General features: G+C 48.9%; 2 protein-coding genes across 7 annotated transcripts in view; both read right to left on the reverse strand.

Moving 5' to 3' along the window:
- The window catches only part of LOC137436499 (ribosomal protein S6 kinase delta-1), a 283,132-nt gene that overhangs the window by 219,807 nt on the left and 40,930 nt on the right, over positions 1-22,395 (reverse strand). The gene's annotated exons all lie outside the window — the stretch shown is intronic.
- The window catches only part of LOC137436558 (choline/ethanolamine transporter flvcr2b), an 81,017-nt gene that overhangs the window by 35,368 nt on the left and 23,254 nt on the right, over positions 1-22,395 (reverse strand). For 3 of the 4 annotated variants that reach the window (XM_068130450.2, XM_068130444.2, XM_078785952.1), the window contains exons 3-5: positions 10,385-10,526; positions 9,352-9,492; positions 6,340-6,407 (exon numbers count right to left, since the gene is read on the reverse strand). In XM_068130450.2, the coding sequence (XP_067986551.1) occupies positions 6,340-6,407; positions 9,352-9,492; positions 10,385-10,526 (351 nt within the window). The remainder of the gene's footprint in view (positions 1-6,339; positions 6,408-9,351; positions 9,493-10,384; positions 10,527-22,395) is intronic. The other variant, XM_068130459.2, reaches the window with a different exon arrangement.

The raw sequence follows: 22,395 nt of genomic DNA on the forward strand, positions 1-22,395 counted from the left end.
ATAGGTGGTATTGCCCCCTTTGGCAGAAACAACCTCAAGTAGGCATTTCTTATAACTGTCTACCAGTCTCTCACATCGACTGGGAGTAATTTTTGCCCACTCCTCCATGCAGAATTCTTTCAGCTGTGCGATGTTTGAGGGGTTTCTTGCATGCACAGCTCGTTTCAAATCCCCCCACAACATCTCGATGGGATTTAGATCCAGGCTTTGACTTGGCCATTCCAGAACCCTCCATTTCTTTCTTTTCATCCATTCCTTGGTGGATTTACTGGTATGTTTAGGGTCATTGTCATGTTGCAAGATCCACCTTCGGTTGAGCTTCAATTTTCCGACAGATGGCCTCACATTATCCTCAAGCACCCTCTGGTACAATGAAGAATTCATAGTGGATTCTATGATGGTGAGCTGCCCAGGCCCTGATGCAGCAAAGCTGCCCCAAACCATAATATTTCCACCACCATGCTTTACAGTTGGTATCAGGTTCTTGTGGTCAAATGCTGTCTTTGGTTTTCGCCAAACATGTCTTCTGGTACTGTGGCCAAATAGCTCTACCTTTGACTCATCTATCCAGAGTACATATCGGGCTGGGCCGGGAGAAAGGGGGGCTCCACCTGGCTACCAGAGGGGTCCGTTCTTGGGGACTTGTTTTAGATGTGGGAGAAGAGGGCACAGTCAGAGGAATTGTCGGCAACCATATGGGCCCCCACCTCCTGACAGGCTTCGCAGTCCAGAAAGGAGGGGGCCCCCAGTAGGTCCACAGGTGCCAGACAGAGGACCATCACCTCCGCCTGGGCCAATAGCGGTGGAGTGTGCGGGAAACTAGAGCGAGCCGAGCATATGGGCCATGCTCGGCTGGCATGTGTATGGCAAAGCATCCTTCTTTGGTGAGGTTAGTAAAAGGTGACAAATGGTTGGCATGGGTAATCTGTGGGTTAGATGCAAATTTAAGGGTGGATTTTGAAATGTCATGGTGGACACTGTACAGTGACGCCATTATTGATCCGGGTGTGTAGACCAAAGTGTTGGAGGCTGTGATGAAATTAATAGGGTAGCAAGACAGCTTTCAACTGGTTGCGGGGGCAACTGTGCTGATATTTGGGACGCGGGATGATGGGGATGTAGTTGTGTAGCCTGAGGGTCAACGTGGTGCTGTGCGTGTCCGAGGTGTGTGGACCATGTCTTCTGGGTGAGTCTCCTGGTGGAGCATGGCTGTTGACTGGACCTTGGTGTGGTCAAGTGTGGGTGAGCACTGGGGGGGCTGCAGTTTTGTAGTCGGACTGGGGGATGATGGGGAGGTGCAGGGGACGTGGCTGTAGGGATGCCACGCACTGCGACCGTGCCCCCCAGGGCCGAGGTTGTGTGTGCGGTAGTGTGTGTTGTGGCAGCAAGTGCTCACCACATTGGCCAGCTGGGGCTGCTGCAGCTGTGTTCCTCGCAGGGGGGCCGAAGGATGGATGGTGGGTCGCACCCTTATGGACACTCATGGGCCATGTTGGCGTTTTGACTGCTCACCTTGTCCCGGTGACCCTTGCACGGTAGAGGTGCAGAGCTGTCGTGGCCACAGGTAGTTGTGTAGTGATGATCACCGTTGGATGCGGATCCACATACCTGCCAGTGTAGTGGGGACAAAAGAGAAATTTGGAAGTATTTGGTAGGCCCAATGTGAAATTTTGGGATTGTGAAGGGTGGATGACACTCTTGAACCTGACCAACCTGCAACTACCTGCACTTGAGGTGAGTGTTTTGAGGAGTACTGTCCCAGGCTTCAGGATTTGCTTTGGGAAATTGGGGACATGTAATTTGGAGTTGGGAGGTGAGAGCGAGTGATGACATGGCCGGTGAGGGGATGGAATGGGAGCCACAGTGTCTTGTGGGTGGCGTATGTTTTTGTATTGTGGTTAGGTGTTTTGATGTGGTCGTGAGAGTGGAACCTGGAGAGTGAGTGATGATTATTGGAGATAATGAGGGGCGATAAATTGTGCTTTTTGGAAATGTGCTAATGGAAATGTGTAAGGATTCAATGATTCGAACTGTGAATGGGATTTCACATTGGCAGGCCATGGCAAGCCTTGTAACACCTTTTACACCATCTATGAATTGTACTGAATTGTGCTGAGTTGTGTGGAGAATTGAATGGCAGCGGGGGAGGAAGTGTGTTTTGGGGACCATGGGTGGGGAAGGTGTGTGTGTCCGCAGGTACAGAGCAAGCTCTGAGGAGCGATGCCTGCGGGCCCCCCTCTGCGGCAATTACCCCTGGCAGCCGGTGGTAACTGGAAATTGGAGCTCGTCGGTGGAGGGTCTGGTTGGGCGCCGCGGGGTGAGGAAGTCCCCCGGTGACCCGTGTTGCTGCGCGAAAGCAGGAGGCAAAGGAGCCTGGTGTGTGTGGAGACCCTCACCGGCGAGGTAACGGCGGAAAGGGGCTGTTGGGCTGTCATGGGGCCAAGAGGTAAAGGGGGGGGGGGGGCAATGAATTTGTAAGTCGGTTGACTTGTTTTTGGGACTGCGGGCACCACAGCCTGATGCGCCCCCACCATCTTTTTGTGCGGTACCTCCCCGCTGCCTAGTTGAGGAATGCACACACACGTGAATGACATCAATGCCATGGTCCTGCAGGGGGTGTATTGGGAATAAGTGCTTTGTTGATTTTTGCAATGCCTTGATGACCTATGGAATGAGAATGAGTGGTTAAGGGGTCTGTGTAGCATGAATGTGGGCGAAATCCACCGAGCCGTGTCACTCACCTGTAACATCTGGACAGGGCCCGAGGAAATTTAGGGGGATGCATTGGGGATGGCCCCGCAGGTAAGGTTGAGTCTTGTGGCATCCACCGGGGGACGCGGTCTGTAGACCGGGGTATGTACAAAGGTTAGAGTTTTGAGTTTTGGAAAGATGGTTAAGTTTTGTGGTTAAGTTAGTGTTGTGTGTTGTTGTTTCCTCCCTCCACAGGAACAACGAAGAAGATGTACATACTTGCATGATGGTTAAGGGGTTCAGCATGTTAAGGAAGTGTAGGTAGGTAGTCCGACTCACTTCCCACAGCCCTTCCTGATTTATTTCATAGGTTAATTAAGTGTGTGACAGTAAGTGTTAAGGCTGGAATGGTAGCCCTGCGGTGAACCTTGCAGGAGCTACGGTTCCAGGGGGGGGGGCTGTGTTATGAATTTGGTAATGCAACATCTAGAGCTAGGTAGATCTGAATAGGTAGGTATTCGGCTGTCGTGACAGGGACTCTACATGTAATAAGTTATTGATGTTCAGGCGGTTGTCGGGGTAAGATGTATGAGTGTGGATCTACCTGGAGATTCGAGTGTTAAATAGTGAGGGATTAAAGGTAACGCCCCTGTGAGTATCACCTAGTAATCAAACCTTTGTCCTTTATGGCACTGCAAACCACATAAACATTAGTTAGGTCCTTAGTGCAACATTAAATAATTCCCTTTCCCTGACATTGACTTCGTAATAAATGGACACCAACCAGGCCAAGAACACCGCCACAATACACCGCCACCGTTTACACCTCCAAGGCCTACAAACCTCGCCTGCGCACCTCAAAGGCCTACCAACCTCGCTGGCACGTGTTACACCAGGACCGCGGGGTCACGGACGGGAGATGTCAGGAGTCGCATGCCGCAGAGGGCGTGACCTGGGCGAGTTGGGAGGCTATGATTGGCTGAGGAGCGCGCCAATGTGACGTCATCGGCCACCAATATAGGCGACGGTCGGACGCCATTTCGGCAGTTTCGAGTGGAGTCCAGAGTTGAGAGAGTTGAGTCGCAGAGTTCGTTGTTACAGTTCCGTACCAGAGTTCGTGGCAGTTGGCACAGGACACGGTTCGTTGCACAGTTCGTCGGAGTTGGCACAGGACACGGTTCGTTGAACATTCGTGACCACAGCTCGTTGCAGTTGGCAGTTGGCACTTGGTTTTGGTTGCTTCGTGCAGCCCTGCGGTGGACCGTTGGAGCAAAGGAGCTCGTGGTGTGTGTGGGCCGTTGGACCGACGAGGCCTGGTGGCGCTTGGAGGCGGACGCAGAGGGCCGTGGAACTTGGAGCGAGGTGTGCGATCGGGCCGAAAGGAGCGGTGTTGGACGGCAGCCACAAAGACGACGAAAGACCAGATAAGCCCGAATCCGCGTACATTTTGAACGACGTGACGTGTTCTTTTCGTAATTAATCTCCCTCGTTTTGTGTTTGATATCAGTCGTGTGGGGACGTCCCGATTTAGTTATTAGTATTACCGGCGCGTGTTTTTTCACTGTTATTACTTTTCAATAATAAATCCTTATATTATTTTCTGTACATATTTGAACGCAGTTTCCTGGGTGTTTCATTTTAATAGATAAGGCTGTGGAGCTCGTTGCGTCTGGCCTCCCGCGCGTTTAACTTTGTGTTGAGCTTGAATCCGCCATTGAGTTTTCGCCTCGGGAGTGTAAAGTCTCGCAATCGGTCATCCGTGTTACCCTACGGTGTTCACCAAGGGTAGTCACGCGACAATATGTACAAATAACACATCACTTAGTAATAATGCTACGGTTTTGAGATGTGTAAAGTGAGCCTAATAAAGGTTAAAGGTTTGCCCCCCATAGATAGTCACACGTGCAACATGTAGCCTCATTTGTAGTATAGTTATGTCTTAGTATATGTGAGAGTAGGCCCTTTCCAATGTTAATCCTGCATTGTGTAAAGACAGGAGAATAGGTCCTACTTCGGAAAACCATTCCACCTCTACAGGCACACTCCATTTTACTGCCCTTTGCTCGCTCACTAGTCGAGTTAACATGAGGTAGTCCTAAAAGGGTGGGGCCGGCGTTGAGGTCGGGGCGGAGTCGAGGCAGAGCGGTGAGGCGATGGCGGTAAGCATGAGCCGCCAATCAGGGCTCCGAGGTGGTTGCGTCAGAGGGCGTGGTGAGAAGAGTCTGGTGAGTTCCAGAAGGCTCGCGGGGCGGGGCTATATAACCCAATGCGCAAAGCCCTCAACAGGACTTGAAAAGGATAAGCGCGTTGTGAAGGACTCGCGTGTACACGGCAGTTGCAGAGGACTCGCAGAGGGGGACGTGCGGCAAAGAGGACGTGAAGAGGATCTGCATCACTCGCACCATATGAACTTGACGATCGCTGGAGATACGTGGGCGCAGCCAGGGCATTTATAACCAACTTGCACGGTTCAGCCAAGCGAGTGAACGAAGCTGCGTAACCGCCCTTTGCCATAAAAGCCGTCCCTGCCGTTCACCCCGATATATCACCCTTGCTTGAGAGACGCGCGGCGTGGCCTTGTCTTCGCCTACCTCGACGTGCTGTGACCGAGGAGAGCCAGACGGGGCCGTTCCTGGACGACCAAGCCGGCGCGTTTGGCCTGAACATCATCCTGCCCATCTGTAATGCCCGTTTGAGTGTGTCAGACGGGTCCGTTGTCCTTGGGTATTAAGAATAAGACTGTATAAGGATTTCCCTGTGTCTCTTCATCCTGACTGTAAATACGTGCAATACTCATTAAATCTATTTGTTCTTCCTTTCTTCTGAATTCGATCGTTCCCGTGATTTCTCCATTGACTAAGCGTGGCACGAATAAGATCGCTTGAATCGGTTTCCATTAGTTATAACGGCGTGGATCACGTGTACGCAAACCGCTCGGCGTATTACCATCACACGTGGTTCGTGTGAGGCTTGTTTCCTCGCTTCCAGGGCAGCGCGAGTACTTAGGTACGAGCGAGAATTTGGTCCCGAAACCCTATTTTGCGCTGTCCGGAAGGGACGTAATAGGTCTCGGGTCGCGCCAGGTCAGTAAAGACAAGGGGATTAATCCCCCCTTGATAAGGGGAGAAGGCCGGCGACAGATCCACAACAATAACAACAAAGAACGTTTATTAAATTGTATGGTAACAGTTTTTTTGATTTTTTTAAGGTCATCCGTTACCTGACATATGGGATGGCATATACTGGCTAATTTTGTCGAACACATGACAAAACCACACTTGTTTCACACAAATTGGGTGGAATTTGAAAAATAATTGTATACATGATTGAGTGTCATGGAAGAGCGAGAGAAGAATGGAGGGAATAAATGGAAAGGGGGTTAATACCAATAGCAGAGTAGAATTGAGTGAAAGATCAAGGGTAGGGGGATAAGGACATGGGGGATGAACGAGCTTGCACAGAAGCTGATTACAAGATATCAGATATCAAGATATTGAAAAGGAACAAACCAGCCAACAACTAGCAAACACAAAATAAATCACAATAAACACTTATTAATAGAGTATGCTCAACTTAAATATAATGTGCAACAATGATAAACTTAAAATGCAAAAGACATTTTGGGAAATTTCCGGAAATACAGCTTACCGGATAATTAGCAATGATCATGGAGTTGAGTAGAGTTGATACAGAGTAAAAACATCCCGTATTAATACCTAGGAAACAAAGGGAAAGCAAAGCCAACCACATTGAAAATATACATTACTCCCAATTTCAAAAAAGCAACAGAAAATAAAACAACAAAAAAAAACAGAATGGATGCTCATCCGTCTCAATCTCATCCGTCTCATCCGTCTCAATCTCTGGCTACTCTCTTCTGTGCTTTGACAGAACCAGCTTTTGTCATGGTGTCAGTGCTTCCCCACATGTTCATAAACCACTTCCCACAGCCGCCACCCCTCTATTGCCCCCCAGGACAGCATGAGCATTTCTGGCTTCATGCCTTGCTCAGCAACAAACTACTTTGTGTTTGGTCAACCATCCCTCAACAGACTCCATCTACGAGGAGCATTTCTTAAACCTAATCATTAATCCATTACCTCCCTCACAGACAATAATTTAATCAACTCCCAAGTTTACAACACCATGAATAGGTTCCACAGTCTATTTTTATGCTTTTACTAATCAAATCTCTTCACACCTCAAACTATCTTATTCAACCACCTAAGTGGTGTGCGCATGGTCTCTTCATAGAGTGATGTGTGAGTGGTTAGACAATTGCCAAAAAACAGCTTGAGCTCCACCTGGAAGGTGCTTGCACCATGTTGTGTAAAGATGGGAAGCAACAGACCCAGCACACAGCCAGCACATCGTATACTTTTGACTTCTCTGATCATGCACGAATCGATCAACGTCGGCTAATAAGTTCACAACTCTCTCACAATCATTCAAAGGGGGAGTTGCTCACGAGTAAATGTCGTCCTTTTATATCCCTACTTCAAAATAATGGTCATGTTGGACACTGCTCTTGGAAAAAGTTGAATTCTGTAGAACCCCAACATTCATGGGGGATACGTTCCTGGAAAATGCCGAGAATATCAAATCCGTAAATGTCGGGGCAATGTTTCAATGGAAAAAGGGGGGATAGGTTCCCGGCGGTTCGTAATTCATAAGGCAATTTTTTTTTGAGTTTAAGAATACAAATCCATTAGTTTCATTAAAAATGCATGCAAATAAAATTACTGTAAACCATTCCAAAAGGTTAGCTCACTTTTTTGCCGTGAGTGTCGTGTTATTTTATCAAAAACGAACAGTTTGTCTTGCTTTAATCGTGCGTGGTCTCCAAAGCGCTTCTTGATCCCAGAAATAGTCTCCATTTCAACCGATCGGAGTCCAAGCCTGAAGGAAGACATGGCACTCCGCATCTTTCAAAAATAGACGTCAAGTTTAAACTGCATAATTTTAAACGTAGTCATCACAGTCCTTGTGTTAGAAATTCATTTTATTTTAGATTCAAAATAAAAGTTCATTTTTACATACCTTCCCATGAAGCAGCCTCGCTGATCAGTATAAGATTTACATTTTGGGGACATGGCCGATCGGCGAGGATGCTTCAGGGTATACAAGTAAAAATTACCTTTTTTTTGGACCTAAAATGAAATGAAATGAAATTCTAACACAATGACTGTGTTGCTAGGACATTTAATGTTATGCAATTTAAACTCAACGTCTATCTTTTATAAGATAATACAGAATACCACATCTTCCACTGTCATGTGCATGGCTGGTGGGGCATGTTTTTGCATCCGCTAAAAACTGTGAATACGCAAAGCACAGGGCCACGGATGTAGAAGGTCACACGTCACATTTATGGACCGTGAATATGCAAAATCTGCAAATGTCACTGTGAGAATGTTGAGGTTCTACAGTATATAAACACTATTTGACTGAAAAGGCCAAGGTTCCAAATCACTCCCTTCCTGGATCAAACCTTTCCCACCATCACAGACTGCATCAAATAGCATGTGGATGAGTCTTCCCATTATAGCTAGAGTCTAAAATTGACACGTCCTTTGCAATTGGAACAAACAGTACTAGTACAGCAATCCTCAGAAACTGTGCTATGGCCCTCTGCTCTACTCTCAAGGACACTCAGTTGTTCACCTGCTGTTCTTGTTGAAAAGTCTGCATAAAAAAGTGTCTTTTTCCAGTCCATTTTTTTTTTTTTTCAATCACAGTGGGGACAGGGGAGGAATTTTGAATGGATTTCTTGCTCTTTCCCAAAGTGAAGGTTTGGATATGATTAATCAACATATGAATCCCAAATAAAAACCAAAATCACTCCTGTCTCGTTCCCCCACGTCCCCCTATCAACCAATATCTCAAACCTGCGTATAGTACTGAGTGAGCAAATAAAAATTTGTTGTGAAGAAAATTCCATTCTACCCAAGCAGAGCTCTCACCACAAGACTTCCAGTACGTTACGCTATGCGGTAAGTACTTGTGGGTGACAGATCGGTATCAATTATTGTTAATCGTGTCAATCTTGTTTATCCCATGTACCCCAGCCCTCTCTCTTCCACAGATCTCCTGATGTCCATATTCCCGACTGTTGTTGCGCTTCCCTCTCTCACCCCCTCTTGTCTTCTGCTCCCTTTGTTATATGTTCTGTGTTTGCTCTTATACGAGCCTCAACAATGTATACAACAAAAAAGTGCAACACTATGACAACACTATTACAAGAGTTATGCAAAGAGTGAAGGTTAGACCAAGAACTGCAAGTAGATGAGATTTTTTTTTATCGAAACAATTATAAAACAGGAGTTTGATGTTAAGGCAAAACAGTTAATGCAAGCCATAAAATAACAATTCCGATCCATTTCAAGATCGATCTATCTGTTCAAATCAAAAACTTTGCAGATACATATTTGCAAAGCTGTACTTATGATAATTAAATACAATGATTTCACCAAAGCAAATTCATCAAGTTTGATCACAGTTGTAACGTATCTCTTGTAAATAAAAAGAGCATGCTACTACTTGTAGCTTCTACTGCTAAAACATTGAAAATGGGGAAAAAAGAAAGAAAAAAAACCCCAAGGTGACAAAGCAAATAATGCACCAATCCCCCCATTTGCCTCTCAATTCAACCAGACTTACCATATGTTATAAGTAACAACACAAATGCTTTGTTGTTGACTAGCCTCAGAATAGATTTCCTGTAGGAATAGTCTTTCTGGGTATTAGATCGTATGGCTGCTTGGGCATGGCTTGGAGGAATTGGGGGTTGTTCCTTGAAGACTGCAGGACGAGAGTGGGGAAAGTTAGAAGGGTTGAAAGGGGATGAGGGTGGGGGGGAAAATAATGTAACATTTTGATTGGACCCTTGAAACAAATCAAAACCAACATTACAAACAAGAAATAGCAATCAGAGATTGCAGACCCTCGCCAGGACGTGTTTTCAGTGGTTTTTAAGGCTTTTGTGTAAAAACAAATATGGCGGCCGAACCACGTGACCAATGACGTCATCGTTATTTCTTTTCTCCACCAATTTATCTCTAGATGATGCTCAAGAAATTTCATCTTGATCGGATGACGTTTTGTAGTTGTCGAATTATGACATCATAATGGAGGCAACTATGACATCATCATTAACATGTTATTCCACATGGAAAGCTCTTTACAATATGTCTCAATGTCTACTCCATGTCTCAATTTTTTCTATGCGGCGCTTTCAGATATACAAAAGTGCAAATTTTTTCGGTTTTCCAACATGGCGGCCAAACCACAGCGTCATAATTATAATTTAAAAATTCTACAGGTGGAGTTGCACCTATGGTGAAACTCTCCTGTCAATCGGACCAACGGTTGCAGAGAAAATCATATTTATTCTGTGCGGACAAACAGATAAACAAACAGACAAACAAACAAACAGACTCAAAAGCTGTACCCTCTCCTCTGGCGAGGGTAATAACTTGACAGGACTATTTTGGATATCCCAAAGTTTTTATTTTATTTTTTTCAACATGATTACTTATTATTATTACTATTATTACTATTATTACAATTATTACATATATATATATATATATATATATATATATATATATATATATATACCTATATATATATATATATATATATGGGAGAGCAGTATGTATATATTTTTGCAAGCAAATTAAGTATTTCATACTTATAACCACCAATAACAGCAGCAGAGTTGTCAATCCAGCCACACCAAAGAACATCATCCTGATGGGAAAATTCAAGGAATTCACATCTCGTGCATTTGGTATGAGGATGGGTGGCAGCAGAAATCCCAGAGCCACACCGAGCTGCCTCACAAAATGACAAAATGACAGGTTACAAAAGCCAGAATTGTTGTTGGCAGCTATCATTTTATTCAAAATGAGATGACAACATTTTTATAAAATAGAGATATAATCTCATGAAAGAGGTAAATGTCAAAATCCTAGCAATGGCAAAATGGGACGTATATCCACATTAGTATGAAGGAAGGGGACTTACATTAGGGGGAAAAATCATTTTAGAAAAGAAAAAAAAGTAGAAGATGGAGAAAAAGGAAGGAGGGTTATTGTGGGGAAGTCACCAAAACTGAAAACAGTTGATCAGGAATCAATGGCATTTTGTGCTACATTGAGAGTTGAACAAATTTTCAGGTTGAAACACTTGTTCCTCTCCATATTATCAAGAAGAGCGGTATCATGTCCATTGTCCATGGCAAAGGCATGTGGTACAATGATTATTTAATATATCTGCAATGGGAGGGAGAAGCTACTTCTGTGAAGCTGTACTTCAGAGATTGAGAGGACTATGACAGCACTGTTACAAGTTTCAATTTTTACAAGATGCACTATCTTGTAAAAGCACTATTACAAGATGACATATGCCAAGTTTCAAATGTTTTTTCTTGAGCAGTTTCGGAGAGGTTGAAATGTTTTTCCTTTAATCCAATATGGCTGCCATACCATGTGACCTATGATGCCAGAGTTATCAATACAATATTCTCCATGGAGAGTCCCTCCTATGTTTAAAATTTCACCTCAATCGTACAAGCTGTTGTAGAAAAATAAAATAAAAATAAGCAGAAATATACAGGCAGTGATGTACATACATTATACAACAAGCAATAAAAACATTTTAAAAATTGCAAATGAATGTCGGGATGTTATTCCAAAAGTATGGAAGCAAGGTAGGGATGATCACAAGAAATGATCACGTGAAAGCATCCCTCCAACCTTCTTTGAATAATGGTTGCCCCTAGAAAAGACAAAGTTGTATTGTGGCAAAAAGGTTATTACTCCCGCCAGGGAGTAATGCATTCGCGTGTGTGTGTGTGTGTGTGTGCGTGCGTGCGTGCGTGCGAACAAGATATCTGGAAAAGTTCTGAATGGATTTGGATGAAAGTTGGTGGGATGATTGCCCTTGGGATAAGGAAGAATTGATTAGTTTTTGGTGAAGCTCAGGATATTATTCCGGATCCAGGAATTTTTGGGGGAATTTTTTTTTCTGTTTTCCTTTAAAAACCATTTTCTCTGCAATAATTGGACCGATTGAGAGCAAATTTTCATCATAGGAGGGACTCGGTCTGAAGAATATTTTAATGGTAATTATGACGTCACAGGTCACGTGGTTAGGCCGCCATATTGTTTTGAGTGAAAAACACTAAAATCCAATTTTCTCCAAAACGTCTAAACAGATTGAGGCCAAACTTTGCAGGTAGAATCGCATACCCATGACGAACAAAAAAGTCAGCGAGCATGACATCATGCATCACATGGCTTCAGAGTTATGACGTTTTTAAGCATGAACCTTTAAAACCTAGCTACTCCCTCATTTGTGATCCAATCGAGGGGAAACTTCACAGATCTGTTCAGCATATCAGTCTACTAAAATGTCCTTTTGGAATTTGCGATAGGTCACATGGTTAGGCAGACATCGTTAATTAAACGCAAACAATAAAAACATTTATATCTCTTGAACCACTTCATTGATCGACGTGAAACTTCGTACTGTAGTAGAAGTCATGAAGAGTAACAAGTGTGCAAAATTTGAAGATGATTGTATCCAAGACACAGTGTCGTATCCCTTCAACAAGGGAAAGATCACCGCCCTCAGCAAACTCCAAGAAGGAGACTTTCTAGGGCTCTACTCTGTCATCGGAGAGGAGCCGGCTACACATGAAGACCTGCTGAAAATGGGTCAAGAGTTATTCGCTGTACTATATGGTCAGCCAAAATGCACCAACATGAATGCCGCCTGACATGCCATCTACACAAAGAAGAAGGGTAAGCCACCCCAAGTGAAATCTCTTCCTCCCACAGATGAAAACTTGCTCCTTCATATGCTCAGATCGCACCATCAAACGATACTGTGGAAAGCAGCAGACAAGCAGAACGCCCCTTCGCTCTGTATAACTAACTTCGGTTGGGAGATTCTCAACAGCATACCGTCTCCAGTAATCGCCAAGGGACCACCAGCACCTCCTGAGTTAATGAAGGTCATAAGCTGTCAGTGCAAAGCCACAGGAAATGCTTGCACACAAGCGAACTGCAGCTGCTTTGGGGCAGGCCTGTCCTGCACAACCTACTGTCATTGTGAGGGTTCAATAGATGAGTGCCATAACCCAATGACGAAACACGAGGAAGATGCCACGATGAATGGTGAAGAAGAGGATGACACCAATGATGACAACGATACAGGGCGAGTGGATCCTGGCCTTGGTCCTCTCGAGTACTAGACATATATACTCAAGATGACATGATGTGCTAGTTTTAGAAAGACGTGCGGTGTGCTACATATTAGCGCATTGTTACAGATACAAATGTACCCTGATATGTACAAAGATGATTGATGTATAAGTATAGTTGATAGTGGGAGTGCAAGGTTGTGTGTTTAAGATGGTTTATTGAGATGTTGTGAATTATTTTATTGTAATTAATATGTGTTCGTGGACCCAACAAGGTTATTATTTTAAAATGTAATAAACATTTTGGTTGTCAAATAGTTTTCGTGTTTCTAAATCTGATTCCTACCAAGTGTCAATTGCGACCGTCTTGGATTTGAGTTGACTAGCAAGGGCCTAGCAACATAAAAACCATAATTTGAGCCTTCCATTGCCTCTGCCATATGGGAAAACCTATGGGTAGATACCAAAATCAACCTTCTAGCATGATTATATCAAAGGTTATGGCCGATTAGCTATTTAGCCACATCAAAACAGTGGCCATCTTGGATTATGGTTGTCTAGCAACATCAAAAACATTTTTTCACACTTTCATTGCATCCGCCATGTGTGAAAACCTATGTGTAGGTACCAAAATCATCCTTCTACCTTGATTCTATCAAAGGTTATTGCTGATTTTCTATTTGAACCAAGGTCGGTGGTGGCCATCTTGGATTTATGCAAATAACGGAAATTCCCCAAAGTTGCTGCAGCGGCAAGAGGTGGTTCTGTCATATATACCCCTTAACCATTACTAATCCACCAAAAAAACCTTATAGTACTGACAATTTCCGGGTTTCATGTCCTGGCAACTTGACTATCATTGTTCTAGAGTTTAGATTTCAGAACATCAATTACAGTTGACTTTTTTTATTTTTTATTTATTAATCAATGCATTGTAGCGGCTGCCGCTGAGTTTTCACAATCGCCTTGCACCTATCAAGGACGCGGAGCGATCACCATGCCGGGCTCGTCCAGGACGCCCAGGCCCGCGCTCAACTTGCCAGGCCGCAGCCAGGACGCTGGGCCACGCCCCCTGGCGCCGGGCCTGGGCAAACCCCCTGGCGGAATAGATATATATTGCTGACTGATAAACGGTTTTTCAGAGTGCCTGAGTGTTTGATTTCATTAAAGCAACTCAGATGAATTCTAGCTTTTTGTCGCGTCCATTCTTCCGATCGACGTGGGAGCCCCGGCTCCTTCATTGGTGACCTATCGACATGGACACGGCAGTCGCCCTTAAACTGCCTACCTTCTGGGAGGCTCACGCGGCGGTTTGGTTCGCACAGGCGGAGTCCCTGTTCGCCCTGCAAGGCATCACGGCCGACGACACCCGCTTCCACCATGTGGTAGCTGCGCTCGGGTCGGTTACCGCGGCCCGCGCCCTGAGCCTCCTCGAAAGCCCGCCAGCCGCTGACAAATACGGCGCGATTAAGAAGCTGCTCCTCGATGCTTTCGCCCTCCCATCGGCGGAACGCGCACGGCGCCTGCTCGATCTGCCTGAGCTCGGCGACACGCGCCCTTCCGAGCGCATGGACTACATGCTTTCACTGCTCGGCGAGCACTCTCCGGCATTCCTGTTCCGGGAGCTGTTCTTCCGTCAGCTGCCTAACCCGGTACGCCTCGCCCTGGCAAGCACGACGATCACAGATCCCCGGGCCCTTGCCAGAGAAGCCGACAAGATCTCCGCCGCAGGACAGCGCATCGTAGCGGCGACATGGGACCCACCGCCGTCCGACGCAACACCCAGGGCGCCCGAGCACCCGGCACGGTCGACGGCCGAACTGCCGACGCCATTGGCGGCCGCTCTACCGAGCCGACCACCTCCGGCACGACGACCGAGGCCTCCACCTGACCAAGCGTGGTGTTACTATCATGCCAGGTTCGGACAGAAGGCCCGGACATGCCGACCCCCGTGCACCTTCGGCAGGCCGGGAAACGGCCGGGCCGGCGTTCATTACCAGCCATGAGCGCCGGCCACACGGGCAACTTACTGTTCATCACGGATAAAGCGTCCGGACGGCGCTTCCTGTGCGACACCGGCGCCCAACTGAGCGTCATACCCGCCTCTGACCAGGACAGGCAATCCGCGGTTTGCGGCCCCTCCTTAGTTGCGGCCAACGGATCGACTATCCGCACCTTCGGCCCGCGCAACGTCACCCTCTGCTTCGGCGGCCAACGCTTTGCTTGGACGTTTGTAACCGCCAACGTGCCCGTGGCTCTGCTAGGCGCCGACTTCCTCTGCGCACACGGACTGCTGGTGGACGTCCAACGGCGTCGTTTAATCAACGCTGAAACCTTCAGCTCCCTGGTATGCACATTGAGCAGCTCCGCGCCGACCGAGCTGGCATGCGCCGTCCCGGCGGCGAACGAGTTTGCTCGCCTGCTCACGGAGTTCCCGGCCCTCACGCGGCCGACGTTTTCGGCCGTCGCAGTACGGCATGGGATCGAGCACCACATACCAACCACGGGCCCGCCGGTCTACGCCAGGGCCCGCCGCCTCGACCCAGCCAAGCTCGCCGTAGCGAAGGCCGAATTCGACGCGTTGGAGCACCTCGGCATCGTGCGGCGCTCCGATAGCGCGTGGGCCCGCCACTGCACATCGTGCCAAAGCCGGGGGGTGGATGGCGCCCGTGTGGCGACTACCGCCGTCTCAATGACGCTACCACCCCCGACAGGTACCCGATCCCGCATATCCAAGACTTCTCCGCCCGTCTGGCGGGACGGGTCATTTTTTCGAAAATTGACCTCATACGGGGATATCACCAGGTACCTGTCAGGGCGGCCGACGTCCCTAAAACGGCAGTCATCACGCCGTTCGGCTTATTCGAATTCTTGCGGATGCCGTTTGGTCTCAAGAACGCGGCTCAGGCGTTCCAGCGCTTGATGGACGGCGTGCTGCGTGACCTGCCGTTCCTTTTCGTTTACCTGGACGACATCCTCGTCGCCAGCACGTCCCGGGCCGAGCACCTCCTCCACCTCCGGACGCTGTTCGAGCGCCTCAGCGAGCACGGCCTCATCGTCAACCCGGCCAAATGCCACTTCGGCACGACGGCCGTTGATTTTTTGGGCCATCACATCACCAAGAACGGGGCCGTGCCGCTGCCAACCAAGGTCGAGGCCATCACCACGTTCCCGCGTCCCCGCACCATAAAGGCCCTGCAGGAATTCCTGGGAATGGTGAATTTTTATCACCGCTTCGTGCCCCGCGCTGCTCAGCTCATGCGGCCCCTCTACGAAGCCCTCCGGGGCATGCCGGCCAAGCACGACATCGCCTGGTCCGCAGCAATGGATGCGGCCTTCCAAGGCTCAAAGTGGGCCCTCGCCGACGCAACACTGCTCGCTCACCCGGTGCTCAACGCTCCCATCGCCCTCACCACGGATGCCTCCGACTACGCGGTGGGCGCCGTACATGAGCAATGGGTGAACGGGGTTTGGCAGCCACTCGCTTTTTTCAGCCGGCAGCTCCGGCCGAACGAGCTCAAATACAGCACGTTTGACCGGGAGCTCCTCGGTCTACACCTGACCGTCCGCCATTTCCGCCACCTCCTGGAGGGCCGACCTTTCACGGCGTTCGTCGACCACAAGCCGTTGGTTTACGCCATGGCCAAGGTCACGGAGCCATGGTCGGCCCGCCAACAGCGCCACCTCTCCGCCGTGTCGGAGTTTACCACGGACATCCGGCACGTCGCCGGCAAAAACAACGCCGTGGCCGACTGTCTTTCCCGGGCCAGCGCGAACGCGGTCCACCTGGGCGTGGATTTTGCGCTTATGGCGGCGGACCAAACCACCGACACCACGGTGCAAGCCCTCCGGGCGGCGGACACGGGCCTCCGCCTGGCCGACATCCCCTGCGCGGACACTGTCCTGCTCTGCGACGTCTCCCAAGGCCAGCCTCGCCCCATCGTGCCCGTCGCCTGGCAACGCCGCATCTTCGCCTCCCTCCACGGCCTTTCCCACCCGGGCCGGAAAGCTTCCCAGAAGCTGGTGTCGGCGCGTTTCGTCTGGCACGGCCTTCGTCGGGACGTCCGCGATTGGACCAGCGCCTGCACGGCCTGCCAACGGGCCAAGGTCCACCGACACACCCAGGCCCCGCTGGCACCTTTCACCGTGCCCGAACGACGTTTCGACCACGTCAACGTGGATCTGGTGGGCCCCCTCCCCCCGTCACGGGGGTTCACACACCTGCTCACCATGGTGGACAGGACCACCAGGTGGCCGGAGGCCGTTCCCCTCGTCTCCACCACCACCGCCGACGTGGCGCAGGCTTTCATCGCCACCTGGGTCGCCCGCTTCGGCGCACCGGCGGACATCTCGTCAGACCGCGGTCCACAGTTCACCTCCGAGCTGTGGGGCGCGGTCGCCCGCAACCTGGGGATCAAGCTCCACCGTACTACGGCCTACCACCCCCAAGCAAACGGGTTGTGCGAGCGATTCCACCGCTCCATGAAGGCCGCGCTCATGGCCGGCCTTCAAGACGTCGGGTGGGCCGACCGGCTGCCGTGGGTCCTTTTGGGCCTTCGCACGGCCCCCAAGGAGGACCTCCAGGCATCCACCGCCGAGCTTGTCTATGGCCAGGTGCTACGCGTCCCGGGCGAATTTGTGCCCGACGCTACCAGTCCCTGGTCCGCAGCTCACCAGCGCTCGGACCTCCAGGAGGCCGCCCGACGGTTTGCCCCCGTGCCAACATCCCACCACGGTGACCCCCAGTCCTACGTCCCCCCAGCACTCCGCACAGCGGAGTATGTTTTTGTGCGTCACGACGCACATCGGTGGCCACTCCAGCCGCCGTACGACGGGCCCTTCCGGGTGCTGCGACGGGACGACAAGTCGTTCGTCATCGACATCGGCGGCAGGTCGGACCGGATTGCTGTGGACCGCCTCAAGCCGGCGCACGTGGACGTCGACCACCCACCACGGGTGGCCCTTCCGCCGCGGCGAGGCCGTCCCCCGTCCACGGTGCCCCCCACTCGACCGCCCACCACCTCACCGGACCCCCTCCCACGACCCGCCAGGGGTCGCTTCGGCCGGGTCATCAGGACCCCCCTCAAATTGACCCTGCCGGTGCAAGTCGATTCTGGGGGGACGTGTGTAGCGGCTGCCGCTGAGTTTTCACAATCGCCTTGCACCTATCAAGGACGCGGAGCGATCACCATGCCGGGCTCGTCCAGGACGCCCAGGCCCGCGCTCAACTTGCCAGGCCGCAGCCAGGACGCTGGACCACGCCCCCTGGCGCCGGGCCTGGGCAAACCCCCTGGCGGAATAGATATATATTGCTGACTGATAAACGGTTTTTCAGAGTGCCTGAGTGTTTGATTTCATTAAAGCAACTCAGATGAATTCTAGCTTTTTGTCGCGTCCATTCTTCCGATCGACGTGGGAGCCCCGGCTCCTTCAGCATGCTTTTTTTTCTTCTTCTTTTTTTCCACATAAAATTGTTCTGTTCCGATGGCATTAAACTTATGCAAGCAAGTGCAGCTGTGCAGTGCTAACAATTTAACACATTCATTAACTTAGTTGCTTGGGAGCAACCTGATATTGTATCGACATGGAATGTGCACCGCTTTACCACTACAAATCTCAACACGTTTTTATGGATTTGCCTGTTTGTTGTTGGAGCCCTTGCCTTCAAAAGATGATCCCGTGCTGTCCACGTTCAAAACCCGTACAATACATTAATTACTCCAGTGTCTCCCAATAGTTTTTTTTGAAAGTGATGAGTATAGACTGGGAGCAGAATGGCCAAGTTGATGTCTTGGCAGTTTCAGCAACATGATTCTGGGTGTAAGTCACTTTGAGTTTTCAATAAACAATGGCATTAATCAACTAGAACGGCACTCAGTAGAGAGCATACCTCCTCCACCTGGTTGGTCATAGCACTCAAACAACAAACAACAACAGGCATTTTAAGGCCATTTTCCCTGCAAGAGCGGGGGTGAGCGTTGCGGTCCCCATGACAATCTTCTCCATTTTGCCCTATTTTCTACATCTCCCCTTGTTAACCCCCTTGCCCGCATTTCTTCTTCGACCTTCTTTAGCCAAGTCTTTCTCAGTCTTCCCCATCCTCTACTTCCTTCTACATTCATTTCCATCACTCTTCTCAACCAGTCACTTTCCTCCTTCCTCAACACATGACCAAACCATCTCAAACTGTTTCTCTTCACAGCATCCATCACAGGCTCTATTCCCATCATCTTTCGCAATACATCATTTGTCTTCCTCTTTCTCAACGATACTCCACACATCCACCCAACCATTCGCATTTCCACCTTTTCCAGCCTTCGTTGCTGCTCTACGTTCATTACCCATGTCTCGCTACCATAAATCATAACACTTCTCACACATGCAGCATACACCTTTCGCTTCAGCTTCAATGACACTCCCCACCTCGTCAGCACACCACTCAGTTCCCGAAACTTTTTCCATGCACATCTCACTCGAGCAACCATTGCCGAGTCTGATCCACCTTCTCCATTCAGCATGTCTCCGACGTAACAAAATGTTTTCACACCTTCCAGCTTCACGCCGTCTCCAAGATCCAACTCAACATTTCCTCCATCTGCAGCTCCCTCTGTGCACACCTTACACTTGAATGTAGCTGCCACACTGGTTAATGACCCTCTCAAACCACTACATTTTTGATGAACCCACTCAGCGCACATTGTACATTGAATGGAATTCACTCCGACACCCTTCCTGCACACAGCACACGGCCACTTCCCAGTTCTTTCCACCTCACCACATGCTTTACCACTTGCCATCACCTTCGTTTTTCCGATATTCACCTTCAGACCTTTTGTCTCCATACATTCCTTCCACTTGTTCATCTTCTCCTTCGGTCCATCCATACTTTCTGCAATCAGCACCAGATCATCTGCATACAACAACTCCCACGGTAAACCCTCCCTTACGTTCCGAGCCAGCACCTCCATCACAGCTACTAATAGTAGTGGACTTAGTACCGACCCCTGATGCACTCCCACCTTCACCTCAAACTCACCACTGTTCCCGTCCTTCGTCCTTACAGCTGTGCGCGCTCTTTTGCACATTGCCATCACTACTCTGATCAACCATTCCTCCACTCCTAACTTCCTCAATGCCCATGTCACTACTTCACGTGGAACCCTATCGAATGCTTTCTCCAGATCAACAAACCCAAGAAACAACTTCTTCCTCTTCTCCATGTACTTCTCCTGCAACTGCCTCACTATAAAAAGCACGTCTGTCGTTCCTCTTCCTGGCATAAATCAAAACTGCATTTCGTCAATCTTCACTTTCTTCCTCATCCTCCTCTCCAACACCCTTTCCAATACATTCATTCCAGGCTCCAATAACTTTATCGCTCGATACGAGCCACAGTCCAGAGGGTCACCTTTCCCCTTGTATAGAGGGACGAGGGTACTCAGTTCCCAATCCACTGGAATGCAGCCTTCTTTCACCACCAGATTGCAGATCTCCATCATTCTCTTCACACCCAAATTTCCCGCTGCCTTCAACATATCTCCCACAACTCCCGTCGGCCCTCCCGCTTTTCTACTCTTCATTGCTTTTATCGCTTACCCTGGTGTTGGGCTAGCGGCTAGGGTGCCGGCTTAGGATCCTAGGTTCCTGGGTTTGAATCCCGGTCAATCGCTGAATTAACGCCAGGGGGGTTGACTCAGCCTGTCATCCTTCCGAGGTCAGCTAATTGAGTACCAGTTCACTGGTAATTCCCTGTTTGTCGTTAAAGGTGGCAAAAAGGGTTGGCGTCAGGAAGGGCATCCGGCCGTAAAACATTGCTTCAAAAAGGGGACCAAAAAACAACAACAACCACGGTTCCCGAAAAAGGCCAACCCCTGCTTTGCGGGGAAAAATGGCCTCTAAAGGTGGTTTTTTTTATTTTATTTTATTGCTTTTATCGCTTCCTCAACTTCCTTCTCGGTTATCTTCTCTGCCGGTCCTAAAACTGGATAACTCTCTATGTTGCCATCCCATTCATTCTCTGCATTCAACAGTATTTCCATATATCTCTTCCATCTTCCTTTAATTCCATCTGGGTCCACAACGATTTGTCCCACTTCATCCTTCAAGCAACTCACCCCCATCACATCACACCTCTCTTTCGCTATATGCTTTGCAATTCTGAATACCGCTCTCTGACCCTCTTCCAAATCCAAGCGTTCTCCGAACATTTTCCGACATGCCTCCTGGGCCTTTGCTACCTCTTTCTTTGCAGCCTTCTTGGCTGCCTTATAACTTTCATGCTCTTCCTTTTCTTCCCCCATACCCTTTGCCTTCTGCCACTCCTTGAACTTCTTCCTCTTCTCGTCAATCTTCTTTCCAACTTCATCATCCCACCACCATGTTTCCGAGTGCCTCGGTGGTCCTTCTGTCCATCCACATACATACTTCACCAACGGCTCCCAACAGACTATCTTTCATTGACATCCAACCACTTTCATGCTCAACCACATCATCCTCCACCATACTCAGCCTCTCTTTTAATGCCTCCCTCACTGTCACCTCTTTCAACCTCCACACCTTCATTCTCGGTTGGTACTTCACCCGCCAAGCTCTCCTCACACCTTTAACCCTTATGTCGCAGACAACCAAGTGGTGCTGTGAAACAGCCTCCTCCCCCGGGATCACGTTTGTGTCCCGGAGGTGCCCCCTATCTCGCCTATGCACCAGCAGGTAGTCAACGGTTGTCGTCGACCCACCTGACGTGTATGTAACAAGCTTATTATCCTCTTTCTGGAACTGAGTATTACAAATCAACAAATCAGCTCCATCAGCAAACTCCAAAATCCTTTCACCTTCTCCATTTCTCACACCATATCCGTAACCCCCATGAACTCCCTCAAAACCGTCCATACTCCTTCCCATATGTCCATTTAGGTCTCCTCCTACCACAACAACTTCCTTATCTTTCACGTTTTCCATCAGCTTCTCTATTGCACACCAGAACTTGTCCTTCTCTTCATCGCTCCGACCAACCTGTGGAGCATATCCCGAGATGACGTTCACCAAGAGCTTTCCAATCATCATTTTCACCATCATCAACCTTTCACTCACTCTAGTCACACTCACCACACTGTCTACAAACTCCTCAGAAAATAGGACACCAACACCATTCACGACTTCTGGGCACCCTTGCCACACAAACTTGTATTTCTGTCCCTGCATACCCTTCACCATTCTCACACCACTTCCCTTCCATCTCGTCTCTTGCACACAACATATGTCCACTCTTCTTCTGACCAATACTTCCACCACTTCTCCTGATCTCCCTGTCATTGTCCCCACATTCCATGTCCTAAACCTCAGAAACCGATCTCCACGTCGGGCATCAGACGTTTTGTCGTCATAAATGGAGTGATTTCCACCCTTGCTTCGATCGGGTTCGCCACCTTGAGTTTTGACGAGAGGGAGTGGGGTACGGGGTACTTCGGGCTGTACCCTGCCCATATGTAGTTGTA

The sequence above is a fragment of the Myxine glutinosa genome, chromosome 1 (genome assembly GCF_964187855.1).
Source record: "Myxine glutinosa chromosome 1, kmMyxGlut1.1, whole genome shotgun sequence".
In the NCBI taxonomy this organism is placed as follows: Eukaryota; Metazoa; Chordata; class Myxini; order Myxiniformes; family Myxinidae; genus Myxine; species Myxine glutinosa.